This window comes from Poecilia mexicana, unplaced genomic scaffold, assembly GCF_051168715.1.
Source record: "Poecilia mexicana isolate PSO_F unplaced genomic scaffold, ASM5116871v1 scaffold_18, whole genome shotgun sequence".
Classification (NCBI taxonomy): Eukaryota; Metazoa; Chordata; class Actinopteri; order Cyprinodontiformes; family Poeciliidae; genus Poecilia; species Poecilia mexicana.
This window is the reverse complement of record NW_028263387.1, coordinates 8,459,483-8,480,266: the sequence shown is the minus strand read 5'-3', so window position 1 is coordinate 8,480,266 and position 20,784 is coordinate 8,459,483. Positions and strand designations below refer to the sequence as shown.

The 20,784-nt window shown below is 40.3% G+C and overlaps 1 protein-coding gene across 1 annotated transcript in view; it reads left to right on the top strand.

Moving 5' to 3' along the window:
• Positions 1-20,784, top strand: part of shroom4 (shroom family member 4) — a 77,078-nt gene that overhangs the window by 13,504 nt on the left and 42,790 nt on the right. Inside the window, exon 2 of the mRNA XM_014981640.2 lies at positions 12,507-12,658. Coding sequence (XP_014837126.2) covers positions 12,507-12,658 — 152 coding nt within the window. The remainder of the gene's footprint in view (positions 1-12,506; positions 12,659-20,784) is intronic.

Here is a 20,784-nt window from a genome sequence, read left to right as displayed (position 1 = left end):
GGTTTTAGCTCCTGTTCCTCTTGCCTTCCAGCTGTTTTATTCAGCTCTCTGCTGTTAGAAGACGTTTCCATGCTTTTACGGCAGGTTATGGGGAACCTTTACAGACATGATTAGTCCTACGCATCTGTGTTTACATTTACACTTTATGGTAATTTAGTTTCACCACAGACCAAAGGAAAATGCTGTACCACACATGCGTGCCGTATCCCCAAACACATTCCACGATACAGTGCGGTCCACGCCCGTGGCTAACCCAACAAGGGGAACTAAAGCCAAGGTTTTGACACAACAGTCTCTTTGTGTATCAGAGTCTGTCATGCTGCCATCCCTCCTGTCTGCGCTGTTCGTACTCTGTGGCGTCTGTCGGAAACATCCTCGCGTTCCTCCTTGTTTCTCTGAAGGTACGGTTCTCAGGGAAGGTTTAGTGTGACTCAGAACCTCCACTCTGCTCTCTTCTTGTTAGAACCGAGACCTCTGGATCTCCTAAGTTGCAGAAACAAAAGCAGACAGTGGAGCTATTTTTTTTGGCTTGAATTCGATCTTGTGTTTCTTCCTTCTGTGTGTATTTATATCCTTTCCAATCACTGCAGCCTGCAGAAAAGTGTCTAAAACCTCTCAGAGTTCTGCATGCACAACTCTCTCTGTTTTTGATACAGGTTGATGTAAGGTTAAAATGGAGGAAAGCTGACATGGATTAAGCGGGATAAAACGGTTACACATAAGAAAAGAATGAAGCAATTTTACTGCATTGAAAAAGAAAGTTGGAGAGAAATTGATGTAAATAACAAACGGTCTGGCGTCTCTTTAGTTCATTTTAATATGGCGGACTAGGGTACAGTTAAGCCTGTTCACCCCTTTAACATTGTGTGCCTATGATTTAGAAAGACGTTCTGTAATATAATCCTAGTCCACTTTAAGGAAAATGTAGTTTTATGAAGCCAATAAATAATATTAATTTGTTTTGATAAGGGAGCACATTGTATCATATCGCATACATGTCATGGATATCAGCACCAAGACAAATTTTAATAAGGTTTAAAGCTAAATATGTGACTGTAGTAAAAAAAAAAATTTTTTTACTTGTTTGTTGGAATTGTCATTATGTCGTGACGGTAAATTATTAGATAATCTGTGGAATAATTTAGCTTTTCTGCCTTCTTTCACTGCTAACTAGAAACAACCAATCAGGTCCAGGGGGCAGGTTGTAGCGCAGTCAATCACGCCCATGTGAGCCTGACATGGTGGCCATGCTAAGAGTAGTTAGCATGGCCACCGATGATGGCGGATAAATAGTTTTCCTGCAAGTTGTTTCTCCACCATTGGCACATTTGGCAGCACGTTCACAAGGTTGATTGACAGCACTTGGACTGTAATGGCAGCACAGGGAGGAGGTGGAGGAGCTCAATCTGTTGTCTGTTTTAAATTATACTGTGACAACCTGGTAACAGTTTCATCAAATGTGTAAAAAGCATATTTTTATAAAGGTTACATGCTGCTGCTTCAACGCTAAGTTAGCTGGTTGAACCACAGTACTGTGTTGAGAGAAGTGCAAAACACAGAATTTCTTGTGACTGCTCAAGGACCTCTGATGTTCCAAGGTGGCAGCGCTTCTTTGATTTCTCAAAAATAAAGACACAATTCAACATCTATGTTGCTCACATTGAGCCATACCAGCAAACCATGAAAATAAAGAGGCCGAGGCCAGTAGGTGCACTTTAAGAAGTTAATATTTCACCCATACTGAAATGGTGTGTGTGTGTGTCAGGAGGGGTGTCAGGAAGAAAGATAAAGGGCAACACTTTCATGCAGATTTTTTTTTTTTTTTTTCAAAGACACTGATGGATCAATCCTGCTCCCAACAGGCCGCCGACCTTTTAACCCAGGCTGTTGTCGTCGCTGATCACCGGATCTAATGGCTTCCATAACCCACCAGAAACGCACAGCCGGAGGCCGTTCACGGGGGTGTGCGTAAGCGACCCTGCGGACGCCCTAAAGTCCACCGACTTAACGTCCCAAAAATTCAGTGCTTGTAGATGCAAATTTGTGAAGTTGAGACTGTGGCTGGCAAACGGTGTAAGAGCTCCCAGCAGTGCACAAACATCCTTTTGTTTGTCTGAATTTATGTTTAGTTCTCAAAACTTTCCAGACCGGGGATATTGGAAGAGCTCCTGAGAAGCTGAGAGTTTGTATTTCTATATTTACCTTCGAGATGCAGTTAAGAATCACTGTTTTGATTGTGTTCGCCTTAACTCACTCATCAGTTATGTCCTGGCTGCTCTGCCACCCACTTGTTGGCAAAGGATATTTCGTCCTACTGAAGTTACAGCCTTCAGTAAGTTTGTTCATGTCATTAAAAACCAGTCACGCCATCATCCTCCTACCACTTCCTGTCATCATCGTCTTTGTGGTTTGCGCCAATGGTAACATCCAGTTGTTGATCATGTGACTTGTGTGATGCGACAAAAAGTGTTTCCATTGCGAACTAAACCAATGTTGATACAGCCAATAAAACCACCTCAACCTAGAGCTAAAACTTTTTATTGAAAAATTAGAGTTTTTCCAAAATTGGCGTGTTTCCATTAAGCAAATTAACTTTGAAAATGTCAAATTGCTCAGTTGGAAATACAGCGACTAACAAGTATTTGGAAATGACTTCATGATGAACCTCTGACCCAATCATTTAGAAACATTAACCAGGATACTTTCCCTTTAAGTATTTCGTGACAAAATCCACGTCTCTTTAGATATATTGTTCCACGAAAGTCTTTCTGTCTCTAGACTTTGAATGGAGGTCAGATGTCGCAGTGTGAGTGTCAGGCTTGTGTGGGTTACGAAGTCACCGACGTGTTTGTATGTGACGGGGTTGTAGCGGTGGATTATGGGAGTTCAGAACCATGCTACGCGGTATGACGGATGGGATCTAAGTGACAGGTTCGCGTTTCGTCAGGGTCGGGGGTTAGTGCGGCGCTGCTGTGCATCTCTCCAGAGGGCTGCGGCTGACGGAGCTTTGATGTGGCCCGCAGCTCGGAGACGGTAACGAGGGGCTTATTTTAACAGATTAAGTTCGACTTTAATGGCATTAGCGGAGCTTAAGGTGGTAAGAACGTCTTTGGTGCAAAGCGGTGGGGTTTCAGCAGGGGATTTTTCCTCGAGATCACTTGTCATTCAAACAACACAGAAGACACACGACTTCTAACTGTGCTTAAGTCCATCTTTCTGCTTTTTCTTCTTCATCTTTTCATCCTTTGTGTTGTAGGATCCCTTTTATCTCTCTATAAAGGATATTAAAGGGCATTAAACTCAATAGTTTCTTTAACAAGGGAGTTCAAGCCTTCCTTTAGCTGTTTGTTTTACATGCACTATTTCACAGCCACTCTTATGTGGATTAATGCATCTGTGTTTTTGTTTTGTTTTTTAAGCGCAAAGTTTAGGCGACTTCTTATTTAGTAATATTTAGTCTCATTTCTGCGGTGCAGCCTAGCAAAATATACAGACGAAGAAGTCCAGCAGAAAGTGACTCCGGCACATTTTAAATAGTCTCCAACCCGGCTCCGCATTGAAAACAAACAGAAGAAGTTGCTGTTGGGTCAATGTGGCTGTGGAGGAATGCTCACTCCATTTTCTTTAATGTCAGGTGGACACATCTGCTCACGGAAGTAAAGGCTTTGAGTAGGAATGGGCGATATATGGCTTATTTTTTTCATACCAGATATGATTTCCGATTTTTTTTCTGTCTTTTCTAAAAAAAAAAAAAAAAAACAGACAAAAACTTTAGTGAAAAATTTCAATCGACCCTTCTGTGAGTTGTACAAAGCAATATTAGGGACAGGCTATGAGAATTTTAGTTTTTCTTACAAGAATATAGTCATAATATTTGCATAAAAAGGACAATTTTACCAGCAGATTGTCTTAAAATTGCAAGAAAATAAGTTTTTGAATGAGAATGAACAGCAAAACTATCATCTCCATTCATAAATGCTTCACGTTTTTGAGTCGTAAATCATTGAATTCCCGATTGACATTTTTTCTCCCAAGTTTCGAATTTGGTCGTTTGAGGTGAAGTATTTGTCTATAACGTGTGTCAACCCTAGTTAACATCATCCCACTCGAAGTCTGAAATCGACACAGGAGATAAACGCAGCTCCTCTGCCTGAAGGAAGAACACGATTTAATCTACCAGATAAAACTGTGCCGTCATTTATTCACATGCTGGTGCTCCTCCATGTGATCGCACTCACAGGATCGTTCTGTGGTTTCCAGTCTGCCTGCAGAAGGTCAGAAAACAATCAGTGACTTTAAAAAAGTCAGGGTTGGGATTCCTCCCCACCCCCCTGTCTGGCCTGTTCCCGTTTAGCTAGTTACATTTTCTTCATGTTCTGTCTGTTCCACTTCACTCATTTCAACCGTTCCCCCTTCTGTCACTCCGCCATTGAATTTGATCCAACTGTCGGTGACCCGAGGTCTCCGCTCTCCTACGAGGGCGTGTTGCTGAAACCTCATCCCCAAAGGGGGGATTGGGGGGCCACGGAGGGCTTATCCGTCCGGGGGCATCATTGTCTCGTTTCGCTCCCCTCGGCGTTTCCATGGGAAGGCCGTTTGAGGACAGTTGCAACGCCCGGGATCAACGAAGCGCCACGGCAGTGCACATGCAAACACGGATCCGTCTGCTGGTCGCTTTCGTTGCGAGCGTGGGAGCTTTCTTTCCTTTTCCATGTCGACGGCTCCCCTCCTCCCGCCCTGATAAAGAAGGCCTTGTGCGAGTGTGGGTGTGAGGAAGCAAGGAGAACCTCACATGGCTCAGACTGGAGGGCAGAGGTTGAGGAAGGGTGTGTGTGTGTGTGTGTTTGTGGGAGCAGTTGAATAAGAATGAGGAGCTTGTTTTTCCATACATGCAAGACATGAGGAGCGCTATGCCATAGGTGTAAGGAAAAGGCTCTTAGAATTGCTTAGAAGAGCTTAAATCAGGGGTCCCCAAACTACGGCATTTGGTCCGGCCCCCTGAACAATGCCGGATCTGGCCCGCCTCCTCATACCAGAGAGCATTCAGTGTTTTTTTTCATATATTGTATTTTCCGGTTTATATGTGGATTTTTCTTCAACCACCAGGGGGGCTCTTGAGCAGATGTGAAACTAACTTTCCCTCAATGGAATATATACTAGTCAGTCACCGTTTCACTCACGGTTTTTTCCATTTGCATTCTGGGTAACAATCTGTCTAATAGCGCGAATGTGTCGTCGCGCGCGCCCCCTTTAAGGTTTCTTTCTCCAAAAACTAAAACCGGCCCCCGACCAGAAAAAGGAACAGCTATGTGGCCCTCGCAGGAAAAAGTTTGGGGACCCCTGGCTTAAATGAATGATTAGGACCTCAATATGATTTCCTGAAAAAAAAGAAAGAAATAAGTTGAACTGGATCCACAGCAAAACCATAAAATCTCACCAAGTATTTCAGTGCAAATATCTTAGAACACTTGAAATAAAACAAACTGATGTACAAGTAACTTTTCAGCTAAATATAGGAGCTTGTTTGAAGTCAGTAATTCCTTAATGTCGATGAAAAGTACTATTTCCACTGGCAGACTATTTCACTTTGATCAAGACATTTCCCCACGTTGTAAGTGAAAACATCTGAAAGTGGAAATGGTACTTTTATCAATACTAAGGAATTATTTACCTAAAACAACTCCTATATCTTGCTGCAGTATTACTAGTAAGTTAAATTAGTCTGAAATATTTGCACCAGAAACCAGAGAAAAATATTTGATGAGATTTTATGTTTATAGCACAAAATGTGAATATTTACTGCAGAGGCCCAGAGAAATGTGCTGGTAACAGAAATCACCTCATTTTTAGCTCGATGGCTCTTGGCTGCAAAATACTGCTGACGTCACTCTGAACTACGGAAGTCCACAGAGTGTAAAAAAATAAATAAAAAAAAAGCACCTTTTCAAAAATTAAAAATTCATAAGCAGCAAATTTGGTGATAAAATAATTTTTTCTATTCTTTCTGCAGTTTTGTCATTTTCCTCTTTTAGGTAGACGGTGTATAAACTGGCTCATTATCGCCCTCTATGGGCTACTACTGGAAACTTTATATCTCAGAGCGCAGCTAAAGTACAGTGGTTTGAATTGGAGGATGTGCTTCTCTGTAAATGAATGCAGAGGGTAATACCTGTGATCACACCTTATTCCCACTGAACTTGGCCGAGATTTCTTCTGGTTTAAGCTCAACTTCCATTTGGATAGTTGGCAGTAACCCACTCACCACATACAAACACTGAGTTTATGTTTTATTCCCAGTCCTTAGCCTGACTCTGGAGAAATCACCACACATAGAGCGACTTGTGGAAATAAACTCCCCTGAAGGGTCAGTGGAAATAATGGCGAATTTAGGAGCTGTCAAAACAGGAAACGTGGAGAAAAAAACCTTCAGAGCTTTTTGAAAGAGGTGATAGTGAAACCTCCAGCTCCTCTACTCATGTTTCTGCACATATTTTACTTTGGGGACACGGCCATTATTCACGGGAGCCCAACAAACAATAGCCCCTGCTGGGGTCTTTGTCCCTAAAAGGGGCCGCCGACATTGCCATCATGACATGGCTTTCATGTCTTCATTCTGAGAGAAAGTCTTCAGATGACTCTCAAGTGTTTTTCTTTCATTTTTCGTCTTTACCAGTCGTTTCCATCATTATGTTCAGAGAGAAATGAATGACATCAGTGTTAATTCTGACTTGTCTGGTTAACAGTTTACTCACTCGGTAGTGAGTAAGAAGGCTACACAGAGCGTGATTTCCTCAGATGTCGGCGTTGTGCATGGCCGTAATAAACAGGAAGTTGACAAACCAGCACAGACCACAAGTCTCAGAAACATGAAGAGAGATTTTCAGAAATGTGTTAATATTGGGCAACTTGTAATTGTCAACTAGCATTGACGATGTCACATGCTAATGTACGCCAACAACGGAAAATGCCAATCAGTCATCCAAGGTAAACGTTCGCTACATGAGAACCTGCTTGGCAAACGTGTTTCCGTTTGCCTCCAACTCTTTTTTTGGGAAAAGCCGACGAGCGTCTCAAGCCAACATAAAAACGTTTTGTTAATGAAATTGAGGAAGTTATCTCGAATTTTGCCGTTTCCATCAACCTTTTCTAATCCGATACGTCAAAATACGCACTGATGGAAACACGGCTGCTGTCTGGCAGAACAGTAACGCTGATCATCATCTTGAGCATCGACCAAGAAACCTGATTCTTCACGAGTCGGGAAGAAAGTGTAGGGACCCACTGACAGTAGCTAACAGTTACGGACCCACATTTCCTCCACCTGTAAGGCTTCACGCTGCCTTTCATCGAATGAAGCAGCCCAACCACTTACTCTTGCTGTTACTGTAACATTAAACCCCGTCATTTACATAAAATCTATTCATTTATGTTAACGGGTCTTGATTATTGGCCTCATAGGCAAGTCCGGCCCCCACAGCGTGACTGTGTAAACAGATAATGTTACTATGACGCAGGAAATACAACCACACATGCATGCATGTGACATCCGACCTTGTTACACGTTTGTCCTGTTCATCATCTACATCAGATTTCCACACACAGCTGTTACTAAGCTACAGACCAGAGCTCATCACTTTTACTAGTCTGTGATAGAGATTCAGAAGACTCAGGGTTTTCTTTTTGTTTATCTATCTACCTCTTCCCTCCATTTTTTTAGAAATTGGCACTGCGCCATGACACAAACACTGAAAAAGCAGCTCCTTAAATCTAAATTTGAAGGTGTGTGTCTGATTTGTGCGAGTGTGAGCGTACAGAGAGGGCATTCTTCCACATTTCCCATGTGCCGGGGCTGACCTCACCCAGTCTGGACATCCCACGGCACAGACAGCAGCATGGCACAGACTCGCACACACCTAACACTAGGCAGGCAGGCACGCTGGTCAGGTCATTTGCTTATTTTATGTACACTAAGAAGAAAACCTTCTTTCACCAGATGTTAACATAAAAAAAACCGAGGTAGGCTGGTACTTATCATCCTCGGTGATTATTTGGCACACGAGTTGTTTCTGTGCTTTGTGTGGACACAGTTGGTGTATGCTCTGCTTTGTGACCTTTTTTTGGAGGGGTGTTGTAGGGGTTATTAATGACATATGAATGAAAGCACATGTTGTTGGGTACGGTTAATGTATATCTTTGGCTGGAGCTTAAAACTAACACTTGTCAGATTCGGATCTGTATTCATTTCCAAAAGGGCAATTCATTTTTACAGCAAGTCGCAGTGAAAACAACACACCGACAGTTAATATTTAGCTAGAAGGCATGGCGCTAAACTCCACTGCTTCAAACCGTGGAGGTTAAAAACACAGAACTGTCAATCTAAAAGTGCTGCTAAGACTAAAAGGTGAGCAATAAAAAATGCATAATATTTAAAATTTTTAATCCCTCACTTTGAGACAACAACACACACAACCGTTTCCATCAACTGCAGTTATTTAGCCATTTCGTCCTTTCCTCGTTGATACGTTCAAACATGATTGAAAATCATTGCAATGAAAGTTTGAGGAATATTTTATAAATCTTCAAGAAATCTTTAAAGTGTACCAGGTGTGTGTCTTGATCCACAAGGAGGCGATAATTCACCAAGTTGCTAACTAGCATGAGGCTTTTCAAGGCCAGGTTGAGTTTTACAAAACCATCATAAAAAACTGGGACTGACCGGTCATCTGTCTCCGTTGTTTACAGTTCGCTAGGAAACAATAACAAAGTGGAAACTTTAGCCATTGCTGAGCAAAGGCAATGTGCGTGCGTGCGTGCGCGCGCGTGCGTGCAAAAGAGGGGATTGGAGAGTATACAAGAGATGAAGAAAGGAAAAAATCTATAATTGTGATTATTTTGGTCAATACTGACATTAACATTGTGCATTTCATTCACCTAAGCAACAAATTTCTGTTTCAAATTGGTGTCGACTCTTTGTTTTGATATGACTCTTTGATGATGGCACTTTAAAGTTAATTGAGCATGAACTAACTTTCTTCACGCTGCTCTTTGTGTAAAGTTTTTAAGGACTGGACTTTCAGCTACACTCTGTTCACTCTTAGAATTATTCTTAGTAGTTTTACCTAATTCAGTGATGTTTAGACGTGCTGTTTTCAGTCTAATTGTTTACTAAATGAGTTTTTTTTCCTTTCTTGATCAGCATTTAGTGAAATAAATAAAGACGTAAAAATGTGATTGTCATTCAACATTTTTATTTAAAGATCGTTGTGATTTTTAGTGGCCAATGTTTACAACATTCAGCCAGGAAATGGGCAGAGAGAGGTGGATCGGACTGTCGTTTTACTGGAAATATTGATATTATAGCAATATTTTTGCTTGAAATGCCTTTCTGTGCCCTTGACGTTCTAATTCAGGAACTAGCATATTTAAAGATTTGAGCAGGAAATTCAGCTTTTGCCTCGCAAATGTTTTCCCACACCTTGAACTTTTCAACATTTTTGCCAAGTTTTAACTAAACTTGGATGCATGTTATCAAGATTTTATTTGACAGACCCCAACAGAAAGCGGTGCATAGTTCTGAAACTGAAGGGCGATGGTGATTTCCAACTTCTTTCAAAGAAAATTAAGATCCGGTGCAACCCAACCGCCTTCTCGACTCACCTTTTGCACCTTCTGAGTAACTAGACACATTCCTGGATCCGTGAGAAAGGAGTGTCCAGCTCTGCAAAGTTATATCAACACATTTCACTTTTTTCCCCCCTTCTGTCTCTTTTTAATCTAAGACTCCTACATTAAATCTTTTTTTATTACACGTGCCACCCACATGACCAGGAATCTCAGGAAAAAGAGTTCTCGGTGGGGTCTTCCTGGGTGAAGTAAAGGGCAAACAAGTAAATGGAAAAAAAAAACAAAACAATGACGGCTCATTTGTGGGACCCCACACCGAGTTACGGCAAAACCTTAAAAAGCGAGCTTTTTGTGTGATGCGAGAAGCTTACGTTTTAGCTGCCAGAGTTAATTTTATTTACCGGCAACAACTTTAAACCTCTCTCTGTTGGAAGTCGGACCTTGGTTTCCTGTCTGGAGGTGTTTGTTGTCGAGCGGCAGCAGCGGCTAACGACTTCCATCCCCTCCAGAGAAAACGGGGTTTTGGCTAATGACCTCATCAGATCGCACGTAGCAACATACGCGCCATAATCAACTCCATTATTACCACTCTCTAATTATACCTCACATCTCTGCATGCTGGGGTTGAGTATATAAAATCCACAGGTGTGTGTGTGTGTGTGTGTGTGTGTGTGCGTGTGTGTGTGTGTGTGTGTGTGTGTGTGCGCGTGCTTTCGTGTGTGTGGGTGAGCGTGTGTCGGACAAATTACAGCTCGTTCCCCTGAGGTCGTCTCCTCCCTTCCTTCTTTCTTCTCCGCCGTTTCCTCTGCCTTCTCTGAATCATTTGTTTGAGCCTCGTTACCTTCTGGTGCTCGTTTTACGTTCAGCTCATCCTGCCTCACCTTCGTGTGCCTCCATCCTCCCCCCATGGTTTCGTTTCCGTGGGAAACCGATGGATTATTTTCTGAGCTTAACGGTACATTGATAGTTTTAGCAGGACCGGGATCTGACCCCCTCCTGTGTATTTTGTAATCTTCCACCAGCAGAGTTTATTTCGTTGGTGCTACATCTGTTGCATTTCTGCATAATGAAAGGTCATTTTATCGCTCTGGTGTTTTGAGGGTAAGTGTGTGTGTGTGTGTGTGTGTGTGTGTGCATGTGTGAACAGTATTCCACATTATGAGCAGCAATAAACAGTCGTCCACTGAAGCCCTTTTTGGCCTCTGGTTTGTTTTTAGAGTGAAAAGCTCATTAGAAACAAGTGAAAATAAACACAGTCGAATGCCTTTGACTCAGCCGGTGCCCTTCTTGTGTCTGTGGCTTTAAAAAAAAAAAGTGACTGGAAAGGGTTCAAAAACAAACGGATTAGAGTGCTTTTTATGTCGCTATGTTTCTTTCTAACTTTGCTTGTTGCTGCTGTCCTCAGTTATAAACATGTTTTTTGTTTATTCCACTTTAATAATATCCATACACATTATTTTGCAAAAATGAATGAAAACCATTTTAAAAATATTTTTTGTGATACAGATTTCTCAAGTGTTTATAAACCTCTGCTAAAATACCGGTGCTGTCGTGTTTTAACTTTTGTACTCCATGTTGAGCACAAGTGTTATTGTGCTACTGTTTTATTTTCATATATTTTAACTATATTTATTCCTAATCAACAAGACATATCAAAACAGAGAGAAAATATTTACTGCTGGAAAGTCGTTGCAATGAGCGCGATGTAGTGTTGATGAAATACAGGGTGTTGCGGTTCTGCATTTTAAAGCTGCTTTAGTTTTTTGTATTTTTTTAATACAAAGCCTGGATTTTGACAAAGAATTGGATTCGGACTCAGTATTTGAAAATTCTCTGTCATTATTGGTAGCAAGGTGTCCGCACATCCTTAAAAAGTCTTAAATCCGTTGAACAGAAACAAGTTGACCTTAAATAAGTTAATCACAGGTCTTAAATGCTGTTGTGGTAAAACTATTTAATTTAATATATTCTATGTAGTTTTTGTTTTTCTCACAGGACTTTACTGTTGTGCCAAAATTTGCGTCACACATACATTTTCACTGCGTTCTTTGACTCAACGTGGTTGCAGTAACTAGCTGCTAATATTCCCTTGCTAGCTAGCTTGAAAAGGTGCAAATTTATCACCAGTTGTTCATCTAAGCCATTGGCTCACTTCTGTCTCATGGTTTCCTTATTTGTGATTTTCTTTTGTGCGTTTCTGTCTTCAATCATATTAACAATGGTGTTTATATTTGAGTTGGTGGAACCCTCAGAAAACCTAATGGGGACATTTCTAGTTGTTTCTTAAAGTGAGTAAAACATTTTGTGGCTGCGGTTTGTATCTTCAGCTTTTTAGTGTCGCACTTGTTGGGTTTTCGTTGAATCTTCCTCAGTTTCACCGCCTGTCTGTGATTCTGTCTCTCTGGATTTTGTTCAGTATCTCTTCTTGTTGTGTGTGTGATTTATGTCTGAATTTAGCCTTGCTTCACACTGCAACACACCCATCTTTTTTTTTTTTTTAACTTAAAACCAGTCTAAAACATCCCAGTAATGCATTAACAATTCAGTCCTCACCACTGAGCCTAACACACTCTCACACAGAGCTTGTTACGAGGGAATGAGACGGGGTTTGTGGGATGTTTTGATTTGGGATGTTTTGGAGATGCTCTCTGGGGCAAGGTTGCCATGGGGACGGAAACAGTTTAACTAAAAATGTCTCCAAAAACAGGTTTTAAAGGAGTCGTTGTCCTGACTGCTCCATGGGATCGTTACAGGGCTTCTTTTTTTTTTTTTTTTTTTTTTAATCTTAACGATGAGTTTCTTCTCTTTTTTCTTTTTCTTTGTGTGAATGTGCCCTTGTTAGCCTTCCAGCTAATTTTCCCGAATCTCATCTTTGTCTTCAGATCGAGGATGGAGGGAAGGCCGCGCACTGCAAGAGGCTGAAGGTCGGAGATGAGCTCATCAACATTAACGGCTCCGCCCTGTACGGCAGCCGACAGGAAGCCCTCATCCTCATCAAGGGGTCGTACAGGATACTGAAGCTCACAGTGAGGAGGTAAACACGCATTCAGACAGCTGGAGTGTTATTCTAACCGTCTAAAAGGGAGTTTTTGGCTAACAGAAATAGATGAGCCGCAGTCGCTTTTTTTTTTCTTCTTCTTCTTCTTCTTCCCTTGTGTTGACGTTGACTCACGTCAACACAAGACAAAGGAAGGAGGACGTGATCATCCGCTTCCTGTTAGGATTCTGTTTGCCAGACACATTTAAAGGAAATCTTAGTGGGTACCGTGTCAGGTCGGTTACTAACCAAACACGAACTGTCGGCCGGGATTCTGTGGTCCAACATTTACTCGGTGCTCTACAGTTTCCACTTCAGTCCTAGAGGTGGCGACATTGGGCTTGTTTGCTTACTGCTAATTTGCAAAGATAAATGTCAGTTATTTTATTTATTTTTCCTGACCTCGACCCAATAGAACAGTTTTGGAACAAGCTGAGAGTCAGATCCTCATCCAACATCAGCGTCTGACCTCACAAATGTCCATCTCCTAAACCCTGATGAAACATCCCACCTGCACTCTGAGGCACCGTGCGTCGTTCTCAGACTCTGGTTGATTATCTCAAAAACCAACTGAAGACCGTTTCATTCAAGCAAGCTTTTAATCAGACGTGTTGTTGTGTCTGTTTTTATTGCGTTGGGTTTATATCCCTATTTCTTTATTCCCTGTTGCTGTTCTTCATTTGTGCAAGGTTCTACATTTATTTACGTTTCCTTTAGAGGTTTACAAGAAAAGTTTCCAACAGTCATTGCAACTTTTCTGCAAATCTGTATTTCCTGCTTTTCTGACTCGACTGAATTTTTGACTGGTCCCTTTTGCCCCCATTCTAACTGAACTTCATGTTTCGCCTCTTGAAAACCGAACCTGCAAGATAAAAGCATGTGTGATGCTAAACGTCTCATTTTTCTTTTTTTTTTTCCAAAACCATTTTTAGATGCTCTGTAGAATTTCCTTCCACTGTGTATATATTCAGTCATCGGTGCACTTCCTGTGTCTCTGTTACTTTATTCAGTCATTACAGCAGCAGCAGGACGATGATGCAGCATCTTCTCAGGTAAGGAGGGATTATAACTAGATAAGAAAAAGAGAAATGAAGCTAATTCAGCTTTTTTTGTAAGACCATGTTATGGCAAAAATAAAGCTTTAAAGAATTCAAAACTTTGATATACAAAACTTTGAGAAAGGTGCCGCACATTCTTAAAAAAAAAAACAAACAAGCAAACATTGCAACAACCTGGAGGGACTGCTCAATAATAAAATACCAGCTACTGTAAATGTTTACAACCTGCTAAACTAAACAGCAGTGAGGAATTATTAACACAGAAATATAACTGCGTCATCTTTAGCTAATCCCAGTTCAGCTAAAACTGAACCCTGGAGCCTGAGGCTGGAAAAGCTGAGCCTGTAAGTAGTTCCTAATGTGAAATTTTCTTATTATGGGGGGGGGAACACCTGCATCGATTTAAACTTAGTTTAGCACACAGTGATTATGATTCTTAGTGATGCATATCAATAACTCCCATCAGTTAAATCCTCGATTTAAGCTTCAGCTTTTAAACGTCACGGCCGACGAGTCATTTAGGGTCTGCTGGATTTTCCGATTCATAGTAAGTGTGCTAACAAGTTTGCTTGGTACAGGATGTGAAAGTGTGTTTTCCCACTTCTCACATATTGAGCCTCTGTTAATATTTTTGGCTCTGGAAGAGAAACGAACAGCAGGAACATTTCCACACTCTGAATATATGTATGTATATAAAAAAAAAAGGTCCAGTTGGAATTTCAGCCTTTAATTAGAGGATGTGGGTTAAACCGCCATCGCCGATCTGAGGTCACCTAACAACATTTCCACATTTACAACCGCAGGCTTTAGATGAACTGCAGGAGATTTTTTTTTTTTTTTACCTCTTCCAACAGCCGAGAAGTTGATTCAGTGTTGAGAAATGTTTGAACAAATGAAGGTTTTAGGCAGATGCAGCCTAATGCGTTTTAAAGTGTAAAAGGATTTCTAGAGAAATGCTGGAAAAACAGTGGGCATAAGTTGGTCAAAATATGCAGCGAATCCAAGAAACGTGAAGGAAACATAAGAACTAAGTGGGTTAACAAACTAAACTGGTTCCTAAACTTTACATTATGGTGATATTATTTAAATATTTCCTGACTTTTTGCACATTTCTGCGTCAGGTTTTCATCACTTAAAATGTTGGAAAACAGAAGCGAAACCATGGAGCCTTTGTCCCGATTTGAAATTCAACACTGTGTGTAAACACTTCGTGCCTCTGAAGAGAGAGGAGATAATCCCAGCTGGATTAGGTCGCATACGTGGTGTAAAAGATTTGACAGATTCTTCAGACAGCCCTCTGGAAGCAGCGCCTCTGGTTCTGGAATCAGGCACGGCATCTGCAGGGAGGTTTGGTCTGTTGAAGCAGCAGCAGCCGCACCGATCTCAAATGATGGTAAGAATCCGCAGGATGAATAATTGGTGGTGATTCAGACGGTAAACAGACAGAAATGAGCCTGAGGAATGCTACTAGTTATGATGAGAATGTCGCTCTGTTACTCATCAGTGTGTTACAGTCTGGTGTGGAGACTGTGGGGGACTTTCCTGCTGCTGGGGTGTGTGAATGTGATTCATATTTAGTTACAACTCCAAACGTCGTGTTTTATTGGAGCTTATGTGACAGAGCAACACAGAGTAGTGATTAATTGCGAGTTTGACGATAAATTATCTACTGTGTTCTGCTTGTGAGCATCAGTTTTCAAGTCTTGCCACTGATCTGGACTTTGACTACGCCGTTTTAACATTCTGCAGCTCCTGCAGAGTTACCAGGACTCCGAGATGATTAACGCTCCCCATGCAATTTATGCTAAAGAATTACTGTTTTAAGATGCAAAGGTAAAAAAAAAGTTTTTTTCTTCAAATCTACGCAAGGATTTTTCACAAAGAATGACAGTAATAGTGTGAGGACAATTCTTTTCGATAAAGTCACATGTCTTTTGGTTGCAAAGTATTTGCTTTTTGACATAATTGTCGATAAAAAAATGTTTCCATTGCTTTTGTGTAATGTTAGATTCTCTTTATTTTCCCACTGTTAAAACTATACGAAACAACAAAAACAGAAATTCATTCCAAGAAATACAGCTGTAGATTTGGTTAAAATAAGACAGTTTGTATTGTGTAGCTTTTCTCTAACTTTTGTTTAATCAACACACTGATGGCAACTTTACAACTTTTCTCACAATATTTTCTGACTTTTCAGTAGGAATGCATGATATATCGGCACCAACATCGATGGTCATTTTTATCGATCCGATAAATAAAGCTGGGTCGATTTAAACAGCCGACATTAATTTCCATCATGTTGTGTTTGGTATGTAGGAGATTGGTCATGTGTTGTGTGCAATATTAATATTGCATCTAGATATTGGCTGAGATTTTCATATCGGTGCATCCTTACTTTTCAGACAAAAATTGATATTGAACAAAATTGAATTTTGATTTTTAAAGATTGGTGATCGACCAGTAAACTTCAATCGGTGCGCCCCTACAAATAACCAAATCTTAATTAGTAATTAGTAGGCCATGCCTGTCACAGTAAGTAATGAATCATTTCTTCGCATGCTGAATTAAAATGAACTCAGTGATTTCCTTTTACATTATTTACCTTTTTCTCTCTCTCTTTGTGCCAAAAACTGGATGAGAGCCGTCATTCTGGTGCTTTGGTCTCAACTAGCCCTTTTTTTATTTAAGTTTTTCTCTTTTGTTAATTTCTTTTGGACATTTAAAATATCTTCCAGTTTATTAGACTTTAAAGCTTGTCAAAGTTAGAGAATCCTTGCATTATTGTGCCATTACCATAACGTTACTTGAAAATGGCCTCAAAACAACGTTATCGCTTATCGCAATAACTTCTGGGACAATTTATCGTCCGGCAAAATTTGCCGTCGGGCCTATCGTGTAGGGCAAACAGCATTGCACTTTGACCTCAATTTTTTTCTCAAGTTGTATCATAGCATGTCTCTGTCTGGCTCCGAGTCGTCACCACGGCAACAGGAAAGCCTCCAGGACGGTGGGAGTTTTTTTTAGGCCAGCCTACAAAACAAGCGGCTTGTTGAGCGATGATGAAACGCTCACATGGCGAACTCCTGGCTCTCGTATAGTTTTAACAGTGGAACAGGCTCCTGAGTCACAAACCAGAACTCATTACCGTCTGTTTTAATGACACGGGGGAGGGGGGCAGCCATGTTGGAACAAGGATGGCCTGTGAATGTATGGAGCTCCATGTTTCTTAAGGGGACTTTATAAGAAATGTGAAAAGATATGAGGAGGTATGGGGCAACGCTGAAGTGGAATAAGGTACGACACTGTAATCAGTACGTCTACATGTCCACTTGAAACTTTATACACACACGAGTCATTTTGCTTCTTCACCATAAGAGGGTGTTATTTATTGAGGTTCTCAACATCCTTTATACTCGGTGTCTCATCTGCATTTAACCCGCGTGTTTTTATCAAGGGTCTGTTGGTTTATGGCCACTTCCATGTCAAATGACCAAAGCTTTGATTGAAAGCAGCTTCACGGTTCTGTTTTCAGACTCTCGGCAGATTTGTTGTGGAGTCTTGAGGAAACTGGCCACTAATGGCCTTCCTTGTACTCCGTTTTACAGTGCACCCCTGAATAAATGGCCTTTTCAGCTGATGGAGCGGGCAAGAAAAAAAGCGGAATTAATTATATGATGTAAATGCAGAGGAAGGGAATGTGGAGCTGGCGAAGAGATGGGATTTAAAAGAAGCTGCTTTTGTGTAACGTTTCTGCTTCACGTGAGTCGGAGGCCGATCTGAGATTCAAAGTGGATTGTTAGTTACTAGTTAGTCACTCCTCTAACTTTTCTGATTTTTGTCAGGTTACAACCACAAACTTTAAAGTGTTTCTTTTATTTAACAGCACTAAGTGGTGTGTAACTGAAAACTGGAAGGAAAATAATACTGTTTTCTTTTTCTTAAATAAATTAAATATGAAAGTTGAGTGTTGAATTAGTATTCAGTCTCCTCTAAGTCAATGCCATTGAAGAAACATTTTGCTGCATTTGAACCAGATTAATCTAAAACTATTGCACTTGAGGATACATACACATACAAAATTTATATTTTTTGTTGAGTTTAATTTTGTTCTAAATATGTTGTGCTTTCACAAAATTTCGTTCTTTGTTTTTTGTTTTGTTTTGTTTTTTGAGTCAGTGGAAAGGTTTCCCCCAGAAAACCTGCTAAGCTTGGTGGTTGGCTGTCATTCGTCCAGCGGCCCATCATGTTTTTGAGTTAAAAAATGTTTACATTTACAGGAAATCTGAAAATATCACTTGACAACAATGTGTTATTGAAAGATTGAAAGATTAATACCTGATCACTTGCTATGAAGTCTTAAAAAAAACCTGGTGGGGGCTCAAGTAAAGCCTGGTGGCCCGCCAGGCTTATCATAAACCGGGGGAAGCCCTGCAGCATATTCCAGTTAACAATTACTAAATTAATTGGTGATTACTTCAATAATCAATTAATCATAATTATTTCAATTAACCACTCAAGTCCTACTTGAAATCCAATAGAAACACAGAAGTTTGAATTTAAAACGACAGGAAAACACGAGGGTATTTCCATGATCGCTGTATAAAAGGACAGACGAACTGTAAATCTCATTACAGGCTTTGTCATTGTTCAGGACATTATTAAGTCTCAAAATTACATCCCATCATGCCTTTGAGGGCTGCCCTCCTTTCTCAACCGTGTTGTTCGTGTTTTAAACAAAAAGGTAATTTAGCTCTGACTTACTGTATCGTTCTGCCAAAGGAAGGCCTGCAGGCTAAATCCGGCTAACCGCAGGAATTTACTGGCCTGCGCAGCAGTTCAGCGCCGGGTGAGACGGCATTGTGTTTTGGTCAGTTTTCCTTTTTTATTTCTCTACTGATGCTTTATTGGCATTTTAACAAGGCGGCTAAGGAGCAAAGAGAAGCCACACTGGTGTTAACCGCCCTTGTATTTCAGGCAGACCCTTCTTTTAGAGAATGTAGTGAAACCTGACAAACAAGCCGCAAAGAATACAAAAACATTACTATTTTAGAGTGAAAGCCTTGAGAGTTGAACGGACGCCACAGTTTACTTTTTTTTCCACCAGCAGAAAAGTAAAAGTTAGATACACAATTCAGGTCAGATTCTTTACTTGCTTTTTATTTGTGAGCGAAAGGAGCAGTGAGTTATACTCTAACATTAACATATGGCTATGAACTTGAAAACGTTTTACATTTTTTACGCTTTTTTTAATTTGTCCACTTATATTTGTTAGAGATATACAGTTGAGCCCAAAACTATTCATACCTTGGCAGATTTGGATATTAAAAATCAATCTTTTTTTTTTTTTTTTTTCAAATTTTGTTTTTATTGGATAATACTTATACTAATGAGCTAATATTAGAATGGATAATATAAGTAAATTTCTATATATTAGAACTGTACAGTCAGTATATCTATTGCTTGAAATTAGAGCTGCAATAATGATTATTTTAGTAATTAATTCTGACAATTAATCGGATGAAGAAATTGGTTCATTTTGTAGATTTGTTATTTTACCACTTCAGCATTTTTAAGCAATATTAGAGATACATAAAATTTACAAGTAAACAAATAATTCAATGCCATTGAATGAGAAAATAAACCCTGAAAAAGGGAGAGTCTTTTGAATATCGTAATGCCCACCCTTGTACTTTTCCAATGGAATATCTTCACATATTTTTTTGTCTGATGTGTATCTGTAAGGGGAAAAGGCTCTGGTCATCTTTGTTCTCCCAACCTGGAAATGTTCCTTCCTCAGTTCTTCCTGTTTTCTGAGACCCTTTGTTAGATCTGTTGTCTATGTCTCTATGTGTGCGTGTGTGTGTGTTAGCTACTCCAGTTGGGCAGCTATAAACACTGCAAAGGGGCATTCTCCAGCAAATGTATCATTTCCTGTTCCTCTCAAAGTTTTCCCTCAGCACTTCCTGTCCGGCTAAAGTGCTGAAGAAATGCGTTTTGTGTGAAAAAAAGCAGCTTTCACAGGGAGTGAACAAAAGACTAAACAGTTTGTTTATGGCTGCTGATCTGAAGAGGAAGCTGCTCTTTTTAGCTTGCAGGTGTGTATAACATGAAGGCTGCAAAGGCAGACGTTTAAATAGTTCCTTATTAATAGTTGCTCATTTTTAGCTTGCATGCTTTGGGTTTGTTAAACTACTTCTTCCTTTACACCTCTTAGGCTTTTCTAGACTCCTAAATTTGAAACATAAACCAGTAAGAGGCATATTAGACAATATACCAGGAGAAAAAGAAACACATTTGTAACTTAGGTTGTATGTAGCTTACTAGACACAAAATTTCTCAAGTTTGTTTCGATTAGTTTTGCTGACTCTGTGGCAAATATCAAGAATAACCCAGTTTGACTGAAAATGATATTAAAGTAGCTAACAAAGTATTTTCCAAAGAGCTGTTATTGGTCAACTGTGTCACGTCTTTGCTGTTTCTTTAATAAGTGACTGACAGACATAGCCCATCTGCAAAGTTTCCAGTCCTGGACTTGTCCATGTTGCTACACTGGGCATAAAATTGCTGAAAAAGCAACTGAAGTCCAAAGGAAAACTAAAAACATAAACAAAACAAATGAATCAAGAGCTGGGGAATGCTGAGCAAAAGCGCTTACAAAGAATACAAGACAGTCTGGATGCCTTGAAAACCCTATCTGATATCTTCACATTCTGTTAGCATGTTTAGCATTGCTAGCTGTAGATAGAAGTCCTTGTGTATTTAGCACGTGGACTAGACGTCTCAAAGATCATGAAATCAGAGAGAATATCTATCATCTCTGGTAAAAAGTAAATGTGTTGATTGTTTTACTTTAACTCCAAAAGGAGCTAATCCCAGGATAAAAGGCAGGAACCATCCCAGTCTGACCCAGGCTGGAGTTACGTGGCAACACGACGCGCTCACAGTGGCAGCAGAAGTCTGCGTGCAGAAATCAAAATTGTAATTACAAGAGGGATGATATTATGTTTGTCATGGCAGCATAAACTGCTGTTTATGACAAAGCTCTTTGATCTCAGCTCACTCTTT